This window comes from Brassica rapa, chromosome A03 (genome assembly GCF_000309985.2).
Source record: "Brassica rapa cultivar Chiifu-401-42 chromosome A03, CAAS_Brap_v3.01, whole genome shotgun sequence".
Classification (NCBI taxonomy): domain Eukaryota; kingdom Viridiplantae; phylum Streptophyta; class Magnoliopsida; order Brassicales; family Brassicaceae; genus Brassica; species Brassica rapa.
The window spans coordinates 11,162,955-11,181,240 of NC_024797.2; the positions used below are offsets into that span (position 1 = coordinate 11,162,955).

Sequence of the window (18,286 nt, forward strand, 5' to 3'; positions counted from 1 at the left end):
ATGTAACTTTGATGCAGGTTTCGACTATAAAACAAATGTTGTGAACAAACGCTAATCAATCTCTACGAAAAAGAAAAACACTTCGAGAGAAATTCAAATGAGGCAAATGCTAATTTCCCTAGATGGACAAAGCCAGCAGATGATAACTACAAATGCAACTTTGATGCAAGTTTCAACTATAAAACAAACAATTTCGACGAAAATAAGAAAAACTTAGAGAGAAATTCAAATGAGGCAAATGCTAATTTCCCTTGATGGACAAAGCCACCAGATGATAACTACAAATGCAAGTTTCGACTGTAAAACAAATAATGTGAACAAACAATTTCGACGTAAATAAGAAAAACTTAGAGAGAAAATTCAAATGAGGTAAATGCTTATTTTAGTGTGTATACTATTATGTGAACGAATAATTTACAATTCACTAGACTTGTATTTGTCCAGCTTCATAAATCCAATATTCATTTTCCATTCAGAAAAACTTCATTCTCTACTAAAAACGGTGTTTCTAATTTCAACAATATACCAGACCAAATGTGTTCCTTTTAGAAAAAAAAATCATCATGGCCAACGAATGTATCAAGATTGAAATCAATCCAGAATCAGAAACAGAAAAGCCAAAGCAGATTGGATATTGAGAAACGATAGAGGCTTCCCTCTACTCTGGAGTTCAGAGGACACTGTATAGTTTTATCACCACACTGAAGCAAGATCACTGCTAGATGTTATGGAACACATAAGAAATCATGGATTATAACTATATGTTTTGAGGGTGACTCAAAAGTTCTGATCGATGTCATCAAGAACATATGCAACTATATCTATGTTGGTTCTTTGTCTTTTAACCAATGTTCATTTTGTATAGCGGACAAACAATACACCAGCTCATCTCTTAGCTAAGCATAATCTATCATTCTAGTGCATCGTCATTATACTTACCATGGTGGTTGTCTAGTCTAATGCGTTGAATTATAATTTTGTAAACTCTTTCTAATATACAAGAAATAATTTTCCGTAAAAATAGATTAGCAGCATAAAAATGTGACTACAGCGACAAAATTATGTACTTATGCGACATACACGACATAACGCAACAATATTACTATTTGGTTTGGGCTTATTCAAAAGCCCATCATAGCCCCAGACGAGCTGACCAACAATCAACGCGGTTTTGATTCACTGAAATTTACATTTTTACCCTTAACGTCGAAGAGGTGCAATTATCATATATAGTAAGTAAACAACAAAACTACAGTTTTAACCTTTATCCTTTGCGTTCTCTACTTCTTCGTTCAAGTCTTCAACAACGACACCACCAACCACATTTTACGTTATCAGGGTTTCGAAAGTTCGGGTTTTTTTTTTCATCGAAAACAGGAAGACGCAGACATCGAACTTTCGGTGTACTTGTGTCTTTCTTCGATTCTCTAGCTATGCCTGCCTCGAAGAAGGTTCGTTCGTGAAAAAATTATCCTCTTACTCTAACTATATACTTGTCTGAAACTTTTGAGATGTTTTTTTTCTCACAGGTTTCCGAGAGGAACCCCATAGAACAAGTGTTCAACAAGTTGTTGGAGGATATTGGAGAAGAAGAGGAGTTTTCGTTGCCGGATTGGTTGAACGAAGGGAAACCAACTCCTTACACCTACATCAAGCGCAGTATCCTTTTAACTCAATCTTATAAAATATGAAATTTTGGTTGGAGATTTCACGTGTTATCGCCTTAGATAGTTATGCAGATGTACACTTGACGGAGAAAACAAAAAAAAAGGCTGAGGATGATGGAATTTTCTGTACTTGTGCCTTGTCCCATGGCTCTTCTTCAGTTGTGTGTGGGAGTGATTGTGATTGTGGGTATGCATCATTTTATACAATTTAATTTATTGAACTATCTAAAGAGCATTTACAACCATGATTAAGTACATTCAACTTGGAAAAAATCAATCTTTGCGTAGGTTGTTAAACGCAAGCTGTTCATCCGATTGCAAATGTGGGAGTGAGTGTAACAATAAGCCTTTCCAACAACGGCGTGTGAAGAAGTTAAAGCTAATTCAAGTAAATGAATTAATTGTTTTTGATATGAACCTTTTTTCACTTAAGAAATTACAAAGATCTAGGATAAGCTTTTTCTTAACCCTAAGTTCTCTTTGAAGATAACTGTTAGAAGTTCGTTTCCTATTAATCAATTTAGAAACCATCCTGTACAACTCAATCAAAACCCTAATGCAAAAAAAAAGAAGGGTGAGCAATCTAACATAGAATATAATTTATGAAAACATAATTAATAAAATGAAACACTAATATCATTGAATAAAATACCCTAACTTGTTATGTATCAGTTTCCTAGGATTAGTTAGGCTTAATTTTGGGTTGTTGGTTTTTATATTATTTGTTTCCTGTAGACAGACAAATGTGGATCAGGGATTGTAGCAGATGAATACATCCAAGAAGGAGAGTTTATCACTGAATATGTAGGAGAAGGTGATGATGTGATACTGTTTGATGTTTTGCCTCTCTGCTGAATATATTACAACCTGTTTGCTAAAATTGTGTTTTTTTCCCTCAAATCTTTACCTCAATGTAGTCATAGATGATGTGACTTGTGCACAAAGGCTATGGGAGATGAAAGGCCGTGGAGAAAAAAATTTCTATCTGTGTGAGATAAACAAAAATATGGTGATTGATGCCACTAATAAGGGAAATAAATCGAGATATATCAATCATAGTTGCAACCCTAATACGCAGATGCAGACATGGTTTGTTTCTTGTCACCTTTTATTGCTTATGCTTTTGTTCGACCAAAGTTATCATTTGGTCATGTTTTGCTTGCTATCAGGATAATTGAGGGCGAGACAAGAATCGGCATTTTTGCCATCTCTGACATAAATAAGGGAGAGCATATCACTTATGACTATCAGTAAGATGATTTTCTCTCATCCTAGTTTGCATTAAAAACACATATCTGAGTTTATGTTCATCCCCATGTTTTCATAGTTTATGCTTTCTCTAGTATCATTTCTAGTAAAGTAAGAATTTCATAGTTTTCCAAGTCTATATAATCTGTTGAGTTGTGACATAATTAATGAAATAGAACCAGGTTTGTGCAGTAAAGGACAACATTTGACTTATAACTGTCAGTAAGATAATTACTCTCATCCATTACTAACACATATCTGAGTGTATGATCATCCCCATGTTTCATAGCTTGCTTTCTCTAGTATCATTTCGAGTAAGTCAAAAATCTGTTGAGTTGTGACACTAATGAAATAGAGCAGGTTTGTTGCGTTTGGTGAAGATCAAGACTGCCATTGTGGAGCAATAGGTTGCAGAAAGAAGCTTGGGGTGAAACCAAACAAACCTAAATTAGTCTCGGATGAAGAAACTCGTAAAATCGTGGTATCTGAATTGGCTCAGCAGACACTGCCCCAGGTATTTTGAATATTTATCTGAAAAGAAGATTCAAATATAGATCTTCTCTTTGCCATGGCATAGTTTCACATTCACTAAGATTTTGTGTGTTATGAGTTGTAGAGACTTATTTGTTTTTTCCACTTTTGGTTAGGTTCATCATAATGGAGATATACATGAAGGTAAGTATGGATTCTTTTTTCTACTCTATTTGCGAGAGAAGCTTAGCTTAGTGTGTTTTGGTTTGTAAGAAAATCAATTTGGATTCCATCGTCTCTCCAGGAACATTAATTAACAATCTTAGTGAAGAGCAAACATGTCCTCGTACTTGTATTGGTGTAGTGATCAGGTTATCTCGCCCCACGAGCGATAAGTATGTATAAACTTTTGGCTTCTTGGATTAGTTTTCTGGCTCATGTCATACTCTTCTCTAACGTATATTAGAGATTTTCAGGTGTTTTGGCATCATTAGACGTTTTGATGAGGTTACAAGAAAGCACTCGGTATTACTTGTTCTCACCTTCTAACTTGGGAATATCACTCTTGCTATAAGACCTGTGTTAACATGTTCTAACTTAGGTGATGTTTGAGGATGGTGTTACTGAGTTTATCGACCTGTCGAAAGAAGACTGGGAGATTTTATCTGACTGATATTTCTTTTCAGGTGATTTAAAACTCTTTGGTTGATTTCACTTTATTATTGAAGCATGGAGTTATTAAGTAATCATTGCAGCTATGTTTCTGCAGATTTCTTTGGAAAGAAAAGTTGAGAAAGCTGAACAAATCTGTCTTTGTAAACTGACGCAACATCTGTCATTCAGTTTGGTTTGAGGATTGGTGCAGTGAGTTTGTTGTTGTACCATGATATAATGTTTGTAAGGTATCTACCTGGAACCATATTTGTAATTCTTCTCATTTCTTTTTTCGTGAGCATCTCAAGATGACGATGAACTTGTGGCTTGTACTGTTCTTGAAATTTTTCTCAAGGAACTCATAGGAGGGCTTGTGCTTTTTGATATAATGACCTTGAATGGTTTCTTTTATTATATGTACTAATATCTGGACATACTCGTTCTCAAAGTTAGATGATAGCACACAAAAGTGTGGGGGACTCTTGTTATTAATTTACCATTTTTGTGGATTGAAACCCAAGCGCCGGTTACTGTTAATGGATTGTCGACTCGCGTGGTAGTGGTGAAGTGAGTATACGGTTCCGATTCATCAACTAAAAGCAGGAGGGGTTGGGGAAAGATGGGGACACAACTACTTTGTACTCTCTCCTAAGTTAATATTTAAATTGATTAAATACTATTGATTAATAGATATTGAAAACTGTATAGTAAAAATAAATAATCAATTTAATTATAATATTTATTATATTTTTAATAAACGTAAAAATTTTAGTAAAAATATTTTTGAGAACAAAATGATTAGTTGGTTAATAAGAATAAACCTAAACTAGAGTATTCACTAATTTTGTAAACACCCATGATCATTAAGGGATTTAACTAAAAATTTATTAATGTTAATAAACAAATATGTATATGAGTTCTAAAACACATTCATTAACAACTAGAAAAAAACTTACAATAAATCTTAATATGCTATAATCAAAACCGTTACATAAATATTTTCAAAAAAACAGTTCGACATATATGTATAAGGCTTTTAGTGATAAAAATCCTCAACTGTTTTTGAATCGTATTAAGTTGATTTATCTTTAATTATCAAATATTTTTTTGTTAACTAAGAACACTTTAACTTAGACAAAATAACTGTACACTGACAATGGGACAGTAGTAGCATAAGTACATAAATAATGGGATTGTAAATCCAACTAAGAAAGATAATATGGATTCCAAGTAAAGAAGTTCGATTCACAAATGTTGTGAAATTATACGAAAAGAAGATCGGGTTTCCGGGAACTAGTAAATTTTTTTTTTAGAGAATGAGTTAGATTATTGAACATGTGAAGGGATCCTTACACATGATTTCTCAAGATTCCTCACCAAGCATGACACTTAATGACAATTTTTATATTTGGCTTAGCTAGTCAAATATTACCATCAAATGGCCTAACTCATTCTCTAAAATACTGTTCTTAACTGGTTCCTGCAGACCCGATCTTCTTTTCTTATATTCCCATAGCGATTGTTAATCGAACATTTTTTACTTGGAACCCGCATAATCCCCGATAAAATAAATTTCTTTAGTTGGCTTTGTAATTACGTTATTTCTTTATTTAGGTTACCATCGTCCCACTAACCGTTTACAATCATTTTTTCTAAATTTGCCAATAAAGTTATTTACAAGTAAACATCAGTTTCATTACCTTAAGGATCCAAATCCAAGGTTAAGAAGATGACCAATATCGATTCAAATGATAGATAGTTGAGCAGATTTAAGAAACTTGAGGAAGTTGAGCTTCTTTCAATGGTTCAAGTTCTGTGTTTCTAGCCAAAGAAACCTGGCAAACTTGTTATAAAAGGGAAGAAACCATAATATTACACAAACTAGTGAAGAACAATACAAGTAAACAACAAAACATTTGCCTCCACTTTCAGTAATCGTCTCCTTTGGAAATAACCTCTTTGCAAGTTGGGCGCAGCAAGATAGTATGCTCAAACTGAGAAATATAGCTTCCTTTCACATCGCACAATGGAGGGTATGGCTATAAAACAACCCAAAGAAACCAAAATTCCATGAAAATCTTGATCAACATAGTAACTCAGAGGATATAGTCAGTTACCAAGTGTTACCTCAATGATGCCAGAATCACACAGATTCTTTAAAGCCATTAAGTATTTAGTTTCACCAAGACGGTCCAAATAGCGTCTGCAGAAGGCTAGAGTGGAGAAGTTCTTGTTAATGGTTGCAAGGAGTTGTTTAGCTCTTGGTAACCTCAGAGGGACATGACCCACATCGAAGTTTTTCATGTAATGGCTACATTCTAAGTCATCTCTCACATATCCTTTCCCTGCAGAAACGAGAAACAGTCTTAGCTAAATTTGATTCTGCAACCACTTAGTCCAATGCCATTTCTTACCGGTTGATCCAAAAGTTTCAATGGCATATAGTTCACCCTCTTCCATCTTTGTCTGCTCACCTCCTTTGACGTTAGGAACAAATTTTTCAGCATGTATCTGATAGCGCCCAATGCTGTGCCCATTCAGGTTTCTGAGACTTTTCACTGACATGGCAAAAGAGACAACACTGAATTACACCTTTTTCTAATAATCTAAACATAGACTACCAAAAGAGTTACCACTGAAGTATTTTACACAAAAGTTTACCTTGGTAGACTTTTCCATTGATCTCTACCTCATAAGACTCCATGACCTCCTGAATTGCAGCACCAACATCACAAAGTCGGACATCAACCCCAGCTTCCTGACACAACAAAAAAAAAAAAACAGTTATCTTATTTAATTCCCACAAACCAAAAGCATGTTGAATAACTTTATTTGATTGTTTGCTTAGTGAGCTTAAATGACCTTAGAAAGCTCAAAATTCATTTGGACTTTACATACAAAGATCAAATGGAAGAACTTAACATGGTTGTTGAAACAAACATCAAAAAAGAACCACAAGATTGCAGAGACACTAATTATTAGCAACAGAGAAAGATATGAGCACCTTGATACCGGTGTATGTTGCTTCACGGGAGGCTGCTAAAAGAGGATCATACATAGGATTGAATGCAACTGTAAAAGCAGAATCAACAATGTACCCTGCCAAAACAAACATGGGTTAATGTTTTTAATGCGACATTTACATTAAGAGATACAAAAAAAAAAAACAGATGAGCTTTGTTGTTTTTTAGCATACCATCAATATGTGTTCCAAAATCTAGCTTCATCACATCATCATACTGAAGAACAGTCTTATCTCCAGAATTTGGTGTCCAATGAGCAGCAACGCTGAAGGTTCAAGTAAATTTGAGACACATTGATAGAAGAACAAAAAGATCAAAGAAATGAAGAGAGGATTAAAAAAAAAAGGAAGTAGGACTGACTTATTAAGAGAACATCCTGTAGGGAAGGCGATACCAGCTTGAAGACCATTCTCTGATATTAACTTACGAACAGTGTTCTCTAAGGTCTCACAGATATCAATCATCAACATTCCAGGCTTCATTATGCTTCTCATATACTTCCTAACTTGACGATGAACCTCTGCTGCTTGGCGCAGAGAGTTGTATATAGGCTTTTGTAGCCTCTCCATCTCTCTCTTCTCTTCAGATGTCATTCTCCACAAATTACTACGCATTACAAAACATAGAATCTAGTCTAGACAAACATTTTTACTGTCGATTTTTGGACAAAGAGCAAAAGGTATGTGAAACTCACTCATCCTTGTACTCTTGGATTTCACCTTCAGGGAATTCTCCAGAAGGGAAGAGATCAATAACAGGAATTGAAGGTGGATCAGTCTGTTGAAGAGAACTCTTCTTCTTCTTCTTCCTATAACAGTCATCAGCTTTTGGAGTTACTTAAGATCGTTAAAGCAAGCATTGAAAGAGAATAGACAAACAAAAACAATGACTTCTCAGTTTCTCACTTGTTTTTACTTTTCTTCTTCTTTTTCTTCGTTGAAGACTCAGCTAAAAAGTAAAAAAAAACAATACCAAACTAATCAAACCATAAAACAAAGACACTAGAGAAACTCAAGAAACAAACTCCCTTAAAACTACAAGATCATTCATAATCAAGAAATGATTTACCTTTGCTTCTCTCTTCTTCTTGGTTTTTCTCCTTTTCATCTTCATCAAGATCAAGATTATCAGAAAGGTCTGAAGCTAATAATAGAGCCTCTTTTCCACTAGAGGACTCTACTCCACCACTCTCCTCCATAGAAGCTTCCACATCAAGCTTTTCAATCTCCATATCAGCTAGCTCTAACAAGGACCTATAAGAGAACTCGTACAACTTTAAATGAGAATCGTAGAGATGAATGTAATAAGTCTTCTCTTTGGTTTTGAATAAAAGTCAAAACTATTCGTATTCAAGTTGTGTTTCTCTTCCGTAATATGATTATTAGTCAAGAAAATTCTAAATTGCCCAACATAACTTTGGTATCTAAATTTAATAACTCGACGCTTTTTATTAGGCCCATTAGTTAGAGGCCCATTAACAGTAATCAGGCGTAATCTGATTAATTGAAGTTCCCATTAACTAATTGATGAACCTGTCGTTCAGACAAGAAGTGCTTTGTCATCATTACACAACGGCTACTTCCCAAATTGTCTCTTTTCTTCTTCCTCCTCTGTTCTAGGTTTCGAAGATAGTCAAATACGGTTTGGTTAATCTCTAGTCGATCGCAATGGAAGCGAGAACCGGCCGGTCTGTTCAAGAGCATCCATCGACACCGGCGCCGGCTCCTCCGCCTTCAACGCGGCGGCCAAGAGTGAGAGAAGTCAGCTCGAGATTCATGTCTCCGGTTTCTTCTTCTTCCTCCTCCGGCGGAGATCTCCATTCAAATTCTCCGAGGCATCTTAACCACAATCACCAACAGCACCAGAAGTCTAGACGGCAGTTAAAATTATCAGACGGAGGTGAGAACCGATCTTCCGAGACTGCGCGTAGCCTACACTCGCCTTTTCCTCTTCAACAAAAACGATCAAAGCCGTTGAAAGAGAACCGTCTCGACACTCCGACGACGATGCTACCTCCTCCGTCCAGATCTCGATTGAACCAACAGCGTTTGCTTACCTCCTCAGCGGCGGCTAGGCTTCTCCGGTTATCTGTCTCCACGGACGGTGAAGAAGACTACGACAGAGAGAAATCCAACGGCTCAGATCACGCAAAGCTCTTCAACACTCCCGCCTCCTCACCTCTTCGCCGATCCTTGAGTTCATCTTGCCATGACGTTAGAGCTTCACTGTCGCTTAAAGGTTCGTCATTGCCTCCCGTGGCACCTAACTCGAAGAGTCAAGCCGGTACAAAGAGACAGAAGAAAGCTTTAGGACAACAAGTGGATGCACACTGTCTGAAACTGCTTCATAACCGCTACTTACAGTGGAGATTCGCAAATGCAAGTGCTCAGGTCAAAACACAATCTCAGAAAGCTCAAGCCGAGGTCAGTTGTGTTTGGTAGATAGTTCAGCATGAATTTGACGTGGTTTATGTTAAATTCTATATAATGGTGGTGATCTTAAGGATTATGTCAGAACTAGCAAAAGTATTTATCTTTAATGGTTGAATTAACTTTCTTGTAGATGATGTTTTACTCGCTCGGTTTGAAAATGTCAGAGCTCTCCGACTCTGTACAGAAGAAACGCTTAGAATTGCAAAGATTATTAAGAGCGAAAGTTGTGAAGGAGATTGTGGAGTCTCAAGTAAGTCAGATTGAAGACAGTACTTGTTACATCAACAAATGTTTGGTTGGTGACTAAACTGTTTTAACTCTATGCAGATTCCTTATTTAGAACAATGGGAAACTCTTCTTGAAGAAGAATACTTAACTTCAGTATCGGAAACATCTGAAGCTTTATTGAATGCTTCGTTGCGGCTCCCTCTTGATGCTGATATCAAAGTATGTATTGTGGTTTTAGATTAAATAAGAAGAACTTGTTCCCCCACTAAATGCTTGATTCTCAAAACCAGGTTGAGACTAAAGAGTTAGCTGAAACACTCGATGTTGCCTCCAAGTCTATGGAAGGCATTGTGCAAAACATTGGAAACTTTCTGCTGAAGGTACTTATCAATGTGTTTAACACGAGAAATGAACATGAACAAATGTTGAAACTGAAACAACTTCCTTGATGCACTTTGCAGACACAAGAGATGGAGCCGTTGATGTCCGAACTAGCTAGAGTAAGCAGCAATGCAAAAGCATCAGCAGAAGACTGTGGAGTTGGATTGCTTAAGTCACATTCATCACATGTAGGAGAAACTGTAACATAGATTTTGACATAAACCTTTGTTTCTTTTCAATTTCTGAAGGCTGAAGTGTTTTCTTCTTCTTCTGCAGATCGAAGAATGCTATCTTAGAAGTCAGCTTATTCAGCAGAAGTATGAACTCCAAGGGAGTAAACATTTTGTTTGATGATCTCTACACAGAAGGTTACCTTTACCATACGGTCAAGCACACACACAAGCATTGAAGCTCAAGTATTCTTGCGGGAAATAATAAAATTTCGAACAATAAGGCTTTGTATAATGTGTATAAAAATATATGTTACTGTTAGTAAATATATTTTCTTCTTTCAGATTGTTAGTATATAGTCTTGGAGGAGAAATGATCCAAGAAATGAGTTAAACCAAGCTAAACCGGATCCAAATTACATTAATTTTGTAGTAAACCAGTATCGCAAGGAGCCCAACACCCGGCCCATTAACCAAAAATAAGGATTTTAAAACGAACGGATCTGATTTAATCACATATCCATCAGGATTTAGTCGGCGGAGGCGGAGCTATAAAATTAAACCCTCCGGCGAGATTTCGAATAACGAAAGAGAAAAAGCAAACCCGAATTTTTGAAGCGATCGAAAGAGAAAAGGGGCAATCATGGGGATGAAGTTTTTGAACAAGAAGGGATGGCATACGGGGAGTCTCCGTAACATCGAGAACGTGTGGAAGGCCGAGCAGAAACAAGAGGCCGAGCAGAAAAAGCTCGAGGAGCTTCGTCTCCAAATCGTCCAGGAGAAGGAACGTTCTGAGTTTCGCGCTCTCCAGGAACAAGCCGGTCTCATCCCGTAAGTTTTCCTTTATCTTCTCTCGATCCCAATTGATTTTAACTGTGTCTAATTTCAAAATTAGGGTTAGGGTTTAGAGATTGTGTCTTATGATTTGGTTTTCGATTCGTCTAGTGAATGTGATAGAATTGGTAATCTGAAGTTGTGGGTCATTCGAAAAATCGGATCTTTTGGTATATAAACTTTAGAATTAGGGTTTAGGGTTTGGAGTTCGTTTCTTATGATTTGGGGTGATTTGGAGTTGTTGGTCATTCTAAAAATAGTATTTTTAATCATCTTGCAGGAGGCAAGAGAGATTGGAGTTTCTGTATGATTCAGGATTAGCTGTAGGGAAAGGGAGTGCGAGTGGTTCAGGTGTGTCGTTTCAGAAAGAAGAGCAGCCTTTAGCTAATGCTGCTGATGCTGGTAAAGGTGCTAGTGAGAAGCCAGATCCTTCGGCTCCTGGTGCGTTGTTTGAGGATAAGACGCCCTCTGCTAATGACTCTTGGAGGAAGCTTCACTCTGACCCTTTGCTTCTCATCAGGCAGCGCGAGCAAGAAGCTCTCGCTAGAATCAAGAATAACCCTGTGAAGATGGCTCTTATTCGTAAATCTGTAAGTTTGTTTTCCCCCTCTATTGTTCATGTACATAAAAGGGTACTCCTATTGAATATTGTTTGTCTGTTTGACTTTACTGACCTGTTGGAGAATTTTCTTATTTATAGGTGGAAGAAAAGGGAGAGGGTAAAGATGGAGACACAAAAGAGCACAAGAAAAGGCATAAACATAAAAGTGGAAAGCAGCATCGTAACGAAACTTCATCTAGACATCACTCTGATTCTGAGGAAGATTCTGGTGAAGAGAACGGAAGAAAGTCCCATCATCACAGATCAACAGTGGATCATAATGAACATTATGAGAGACGAAGGTCAGATTTAGACAAAGAGTCAAAAAGTTATTGTAAGCACTATGAGAGACAAAGACCAGAGGATGATTCCAAAAGAAGGGACAGGCGTGATAAGCACTATGAGAGACGAAGGTCAGACTTAGAGGATGAGTCCAAAAGAAGAGAAGGTCACGATAAGCACTATGAGAGACGGAGGTCAGATGTGGATGATGAATCAAAGAGGAGCGAAAATAGATCAAGTGAGAAGTATCGGTCTCAAGAGGATAGAAAAAGGAAAACAGAGGATTTAGACAATGGGAAGCACCCCTCGAGGGAGAATGGATACCAGAATAGGAGGCGGGATGGTGGTGGCTCTAAACTATCGGAGGAAGAGAGAGCTGCTAGGTTTAAGCAAATGCAAATGGATGCAGAGGTGCATGAGGAGCAGAGATGGAGAAGATTGAAGAAAGCTGATGAAACAGATGCAGTGGAAGCTAGCAAGAACAAAATCTCTACTGGGAAAAGCTTTTTGGACGAGGCTAATAAAAGTGTGTATGGAGTTGAGAAAGGTGGGAGCTCGACTATTGAAGAAAGTGTGCGTCGCAGAAGCTATTATTCACAGCGTGGAAATGAAGCTGAAGGCAATGCTTTTCGCCGCTAATGATGTGTTCCAACACAACAAGGTTTTGCGTCTTTGAAATGTAACAAAATTGTAGTAAAAAAAAAGAAAAGAAAGTTGTCTTGATTACTGGAACGAAAAGCTTTTTATCTTTGGACTTTGGATATGTGAGGCACAATAGTCTTAAGACCCATTACGTAGCCAATTTTGGGGTGGTCCAGTTCACTGCTAGTGGGACGTTGAAATGTGGTACGAGTCAAATAGACAATACATACCCGTGACAGGTAGTTAAGCATAATATTCCAATATTCCACTTTGGCTCCTTTATAGAAACCACGAGATGAAGCCACTCTCTGTCTTTTTTGAATACTTTTTTTTTCTCAACCTTCCAAGTATGAAAAGGTTATTGTCCAGAAATTAATGTTTGGCGTATGCTTGTCGCATAATAGTTTTCATAAACATCGTTGGTATGTTATAACAATTGAAAATTGCAATGCAAACATAAAAAAACGGTTTGGGTTGTTTTTTTTTGAAACACTTTTTTGAAACACAAACGATTTGGGTTGTTATGGAAACGTTTTGTCGTGTGAGGTTTTAACTTTCACTTTGTTTTCAAAGATTAGGACATTTGACTGCAGAAGCTTTGCAAGGAGGTTTCAACTTTCACGTGTAGCCTAATATGTACAAATACAATGATGTCATTATCTCTTTTTCTGTTTATACCGTTTCCTTGATAAGGAATGTGTAATTTTGTGAAATGACTCAAAGGTAGGATGTTTAAACCAAGTTGTTAGACTTTATGAACTATATATAGTAGGCAACAATGCGCAGAAGTGTTTATTTTGCTTGTGTTTGTAATTATAGTATTATTATTTTTATCACGAATGCGTGTTATAAGAAATGTGTTTAAGATGCCACCATTCATGAATATATTGACCCTGCATGACAGTTTGAGTTTTGAACCTGGAATGAAAGGAAACACTCATAAATTAAAAAAGCATTTATTGAGCATGAATATTCATCACTCTTTATTCCCTACAAATTTACAAAACCAAGATAGAAAATTTAACTCTTGAACATCACCTTACATTTCGTTTCTTTTTGCGTGTAAACTGTCTCTGATGTTAAAAAAAAAATTGTGATATTTCTTCTTATTAATAACAACATATAGTTTTAATACGGGAGTGCAATTTGCAAATTCATATATTATATATATATATACTGTGGCGGTGCACATCAAATTTATATTTTAAGAAAAAACTTAAAATACCATATTACATTTTGATGAAAATTTATAAATAGAATTAGACAAACAAGTGTTTTGGCCAGTAATAATTTAATGGCCTTGGACATGAGTCGGCTTTATAAAAAGAGAAATAGAAAGTAGGGAATGGAGATGGTAACAGAATGGAAAAAGAAAGGTGTGGGGGGAGTTGAGATTGTGATTTGAGACGATGTATTGTCATTTTGTCTCCCTAATAACATTATTAACCGACAATTAGTGGCTTCGTTCTTGACTTTACTCTGTTTTTCACATTGTTGTGGGTGCTCTCACTTCACCTACCCAATCAGCGCTCTTTCTTTCTAATCTGTACACTATGAAAAAAATACTAAAATGTTTTTAAAATAGTGACCATATTTTTTTTTGAAACTAAAATAGTGACCATATTGCAGTGGGAAATTGTTTGAATAGCTGATTCAGTAATTTAAATATTCTCATGATTTTTTGTTTTTGTTTTTTGCTAAATTTGTTTTGTTTTCGTTACCAATATCAATACCGTATGTTAAAGGTTTGAATTACTACTACAAGTATATTATGATAGATATGAAGCTGTGGATTATAAAATATGGTTTGTTTACGTAACTAGCGGATGATTAAAAAAAACAAGTTAGAAGAGAACTATCATTAATAATTTCCTTTCTGTTAATCTTAATAGGCCTCATTAGATAATGAAAACAAAAAGAATAATGTAGATATGTTCATTTGATCTTTCCAATGATATAACACATTATGTCAAAAATTATTCACTATGATGAGAAATTACCATTTAAAGTTGCTAATAATTTCCTTTCTGTTAATCTTTAATAGGCCTCATTAGATAATGAAAACAAAAAGAATAATGTAGATATTTTTCATTTGATCCTTCCAATGATATAACACATTATGTCAAAAATTATTTACTATGATTACAATCAATTTAACTTTTATGATGTCAGTATATAAAAAAGATTTGAACTCGGGAACGCAAAGTTTAAAATCCCAATAATGAGTCAGAAGAATAGAATGTTCCACTCAGTAAAAATAAATCTCCTTTATCTATAAAAGCTGAAAGTAAAAAGAAAAGATACTATTTAAAATAAAATAAAATGAATTATTACAGAGAAAAGATTCTGACAAAATAAAATTTAAATTTTCACCTTGTCTCTATTTATGTCCTTTGTGAAGGTTAGTGCCCAGAACCAAACGCAATCCCACTCCAATCCAAAAATCTCTTAAATAAATTAAAAAAAAAATTTCTCTTCTTCTCTCTTCTCCCAAGAATCTCTCTCTGTAAGAAAAGCTTACACCTTTTCAGTGTGTTCGTTGACCATGGCGAAGGTTGTTAGCTTCTCGCTTGCTCTGTTAATGACGGTGGTGGTGATTCTCACCCCTTCAGCCGTCTCCGGCGAAAATGGGTTTTCCGATCTTAAAATCCATACCCACTTGAAACGACTCAACAAGCCAGCTCTCAAATCCATAAAGGTAAATACTTTCACTAAAAGTTTCTGTTTTTGTCTGAGTTTCCGCAATAATCTCTGGTTTGGAACAGAGCCCAGATGGAGATATTATCGATTGTGTCCCAGTCACCGACCAACCAGCTTTATCTCATCCTCTCCTCATTAACCACACGGTCCAGGTCTATAACCTCTTCTCTTCTTCCTCTCTCAGTTCGACAGACTCTGTTTTTTCTTTTGTTCCGACAATGTTTAATGGGTTTGTTTATAGATGACTCCAAGTTTCAACCCAGAGAGTGTCTTTGGTGAGAGTAAAGTTTCATCCAACACCAAGAACCAGCAGTCTAGTGCTATATCTCAGCTTTGGCATGTGAATGGGAAATGCCCAGAGAACACAGTTCCCATCAGAAGAACGACAAAGCAAGATCTTTACAGAGCGAGTTCCGTCGAGAAGTTCGGTATGAAGAATCAGAAGAGTATCCTTAAGCGTAAATCTTATGAGCCAGCTAGTGTCCTTACACAAAATGGTCATCAGGTAATATTCATTTCTTATGCAATTGCGTTAGTTGTTGTGTGTGAATCATTAACAACGTTTCTATCTCTTTGTATCTGATGTAGCACGCGATAATGTATGTGGAAGATGGAGTTTTCTACGGTGCTAAAGCGAAGATTAATGTGTGGAAACCGAATGTTGAGATGCCTAATGAGTTTAGCTTAGCTCAGATTTGGGTTTTGGGTGGAAACTTCAACTCTGATCTTAATAGTATTGAAGCTGGCTGGCAGGTGATTCCTCTCTTCTTGAACAGCCTTTTGGTTTCTTGTAATATATAAAAAAAAAGAGAGTTTTGTGTTCCTAATTCAAAGACTTGTGTGTGTGTTTCAGGTCAGTCCACAATTGTATGGTGATAGTCGCACTAGGCTCTTCACTTATTGGACTGTAAGTTTGTGAGTATTTTCTATCTCTATGAGTGTTTTAGTATATTGAAGAATCATTTCTTTTGTCTCCCCTGTGAAAAAAAACAGAGTGATGCATACCAAGGAACAGGCTGCTACAATCTTCTGTGCTCAGGATTTGTTCAAATCAATAGGGAGATTGCAATGGGTGGATCAATCTCACCTCTGTCAAACTTTGGAGACTCTCAGTATGACATTACAATACTTATCTGGAAGGTAAACCAACAACCAGAATCCTATATTTTGTATAACTTAGTTAATTAATACTATATAATATAATACTAGAGTTTATCCCGCACATCGTGCGGGCATATTTTCATTTTATAAATATTTAATTTTGATATTATTATATAAATTTAAATATATAATTTATATCTTAGTGTTATGTATTTTATAACTTTTTAATTTTATTATTTAGATTTCTTATTACTTTATTAATATAGGAGTTTGTTTTATACATTTTACCTTTTTTATTACGTTTTCGAGTTTTCATAATTTCAAATAATCAAATAAAATTTTTTTTTCAACATATGATTTTTGAAAATATATAGCTGTAGAAATAAATTTTTAACATATGTTAATAACTTCATTTGTATAAAAAAAATCTGACACGATTAACAAATTTGAACTCATTTTAGTGGTAGATGATAATTTATTTAAATGAAAGTATTATATTACTTAATTACGAAATTAATTAATGCAATATTTAATAAAAATTATTTAAAAATTTAGTAGGGTTTTGTTAGATTTTTTTCAACAGATTTTGTTATAACTGAAAATAAAATTCAAATATATAGTTAAAATTAATTTATTATTAATATTCTTATTAATTATTATGTCATATTATGTGATTAATGAAATGAGCCTAGTAGACTTCTAAATAGTAGATAAAAATGATACTTCTCTTTTAATAGAGAATATGTGTTGTATAACTACACCTACCTTTAATATGTAACATAATGAAAAAAATGTTTTAGTTATGTTCTGTTTGTTTGGCATAAAACTAATTCGACCATTCCGTTTCGGTTTAGTTTTGGTTTGAGGAATTTTGGTTTTTTTTCTCCCAGGATCCAAAAGAAGGACACTGGTGGTTACAATTTGGAGAGAAGTACATAATAGGATACTGGCCAGCTTCTCTCTTCTCTTACTTATCAGAAAGTGCGTCGATGATCGAATGGGGAGGTGAAGTGGTTAACTCACAGTCTGAGGAAGGACAACACACTACCACTCAGATGGGAAGTGGGAGGTTCGCAGAGGAAGGTTGGGGCAAAGCTAGTTACTTCAAGAACATTCAAGTAGTTGACGGATCAAATGAGCTGAGAAGCCCTGAAAATCTTCAAGTGTTCACTGATCAAGAGAACTGCTACAATGTGAAGAGTGGCAGTGGAGGTTCTTGGGGAAGTCACTTCTATTATGGTGGTCCAGGCCGAAACCCTAATTGCCCTTAAGATATGTCTACTTAGATCATTCCAAATTAATCATCAACTGTATAAAACATTATTATATATACACATTCATAAGTATATTGGTTTCAGATTGCAAGAGTGGTTTATCGTTTGTTTCTATGGTGTGTAGAGAAGATAAATTTCTATAAAGAACATTGTCACATGTATACTGAAATCTATATGATCAGTTAATGAATGATATTTATTTTGTATATGAGCGGTAAAAAATACACAAGGAGATCTATCTTGCGAATTGTGATAGCCTTTTCTAAAAAGTCAACAGATAACGTGGACCCAGAAACCAGAAGAGAGTTGACTTGAATCCGTTGACGAGTTCTTAATCGAGAAGTATAATCAGTTTAACATTAGTACGTGAATTAAATTAATTTAAGAAAGTACGTGAATTAAATTAATTTAAGAAAGTATTCAATGGTGTGAAATGAAAAATCAACAAAAGAATGTACCAATCGTATCATATACATTCATGTCTAGATTTAATAATGACCTGGTGCAATTACAAGCTCGTGACCTCAAGCGGAATGGCAGACTAACAAATGATAATCTTTTTACCAAAAACAAAAGAA

The 18,286-nt window shown here is 35.5% G+C and overlaps 5 protein-coding genes across 7 annotated transcripts; 4 read left to right on the top strand and 1 right to left on the bottom strand.

Annotated features, from left to right (window-relative positions):
• Positions 1-101: 101 nt before the first annotated feature.
• On the top strand, positions 102-5,221 carry LOC103858119 (histone-lysine N-methyltransferase ASHH3). 2 transcript variants are annotated; one of them, XM_009135413.3, is made up of 13 exons: positions 102-1,451; positions 1,530-1,659; positions 1,740-1,854; positions 1,956-2,055; positions 2,403-2,481; positions 2,585-2,756; positions 2,837-2,917; positions 3,276-3,429; positions 3,563-3,590; positions 3,691-3,781; positions 3,863-3,911; positions 3,988-4,072; positions 4,142-5,221. In XM_009135413.3, the coding sequence occupies exons 1-12, from the start codon at positions 1,434-1,436 to the stop codon at positions 4,057-4,059; spliced, it is 1,089 nt and encodes a 362-aa protein (XP_009133661.1). In that variant the 5' UTR covers positions 102-1,433; the 3' UTR covers positions 4,060-4,072; positions 4,142-5,221. The 2 variants fall into 2 exon arrangements, with proteins under 2 accessions (XP_009133661.1, XP_009133660.1); XM_009135412.3 differs by having other exon boundaries at positions 4,156-5,221.
• A 537-nt stretch (positions 5,222-5,758) lies between these two features.
• LOC103858120 (methionine aminopeptidase 2A) lies at positions 5,759-8,336 on the bottom strand. Of its 2 annotated transcripts, XM_009135414.3 has the most exons (10): positions 8,132-8,336; positions 7,969-8,011; positions 7,758-7,871; positions 7,424-7,669; positions 7,237-7,328; positions 7,045-7,139; positions 6,702-6,798; positions 6,455-6,598; positions 6,168-6,385; positions 5,780-6,079 (listed from the first exon to the last, which is right to left on the bottom strand). In XM_009135414.3, exons 1-10 carry the CDS (start codon positions 8,292-8,294, stop codon positions 5,969-5,971), a joined length of 1,323 nt encoding a protein of 440 aa, XP_009133662.1. In that variant the 5' UTR covers positions 8,295-8,336; the 3' UTR covers positions 5,780-5,968. The 2 variants fall into 2 exon arrangements, with proteins under 2 accessions (XP_018512676.1, XP_009133662.1); XM_018657160.2 differs by lacking the exon at positions 7,969-8,011 and having other exon boundaries at positions 5,759-6,079; positions 8,132-8,221.
• A 350-nt stretch (positions 8,337-8,686) lies between these two features.
• Positions 8,687-10,648, top strand: LOC103858121 (protein ENDOSPERM DEFECTIVE 1). The gene is made up of 6 exons (XM_018657273.2): positions 8,687-9,486; positions 9,626-9,745; positions 9,823-9,942; positions 10,014-10,103; positions 10,185-10,292; positions 10,381-10,648. Exons 1-6 carry the CDS (start codon positions 8,731-8,733, stop codon positions 10,453-10,455), a joined length of 1,269 nt encoding a protein of 422 aa, XP_018512789.2. The 5' UTR covers positions 8,687-8,730; the 3' UTR covers positions 10,456-10,648.
• Positions 10,649-10,788: 140 nt separating this feature from the next.
• Positions 10,789-12,793, top strand: LOC103858123 (pre-mRNA-splicing factor CWC25 homolog). The gene is made up of 3 exons (XM_009135416.3): positions 10,789-11,105; positions 11,389-11,698; positions 11,809-12,793. The coding sequence occupies exons 1-3, from the start codon at positions 10,918-10,920 to the stop codon at positions 12,628-12,630; spliced, it is 1,320 nt and encodes a 439-aa protein (XP_009133664.1). The 5' UTR covers positions 10,789-10,917; the 3' UTR covers positions 12,631-12,793.
• A 2,232-nt stretch (positions 12,794-15,025) lies between these two features.
• Positions 15,026-17,914, top strand: LOC103858124. Its single transcript, XM_009135417.3, has 7 exons — positions 15,026-15,331; positions 15,399-15,485; positions 15,575-15,838; positions 15,922-16,086; positions 16,187-16,240; positions 16,327-16,473; positions 17,325-17,914. The coding sequence occupies exons 1-7, from the start codon at positions 15,179-15,181 to the stop codon at positions 17,703-17,705; spliced, it is 1,251 nt and encodes a 416-aa protein (XP_009133665.1). The 5' UTR covers positions 15,026-15,178; the 3' UTR covers positions 17,706-17,914.
• The last annotated feature ends 372 nt before the right edge of the window (positions 17,915-18,286 follow it).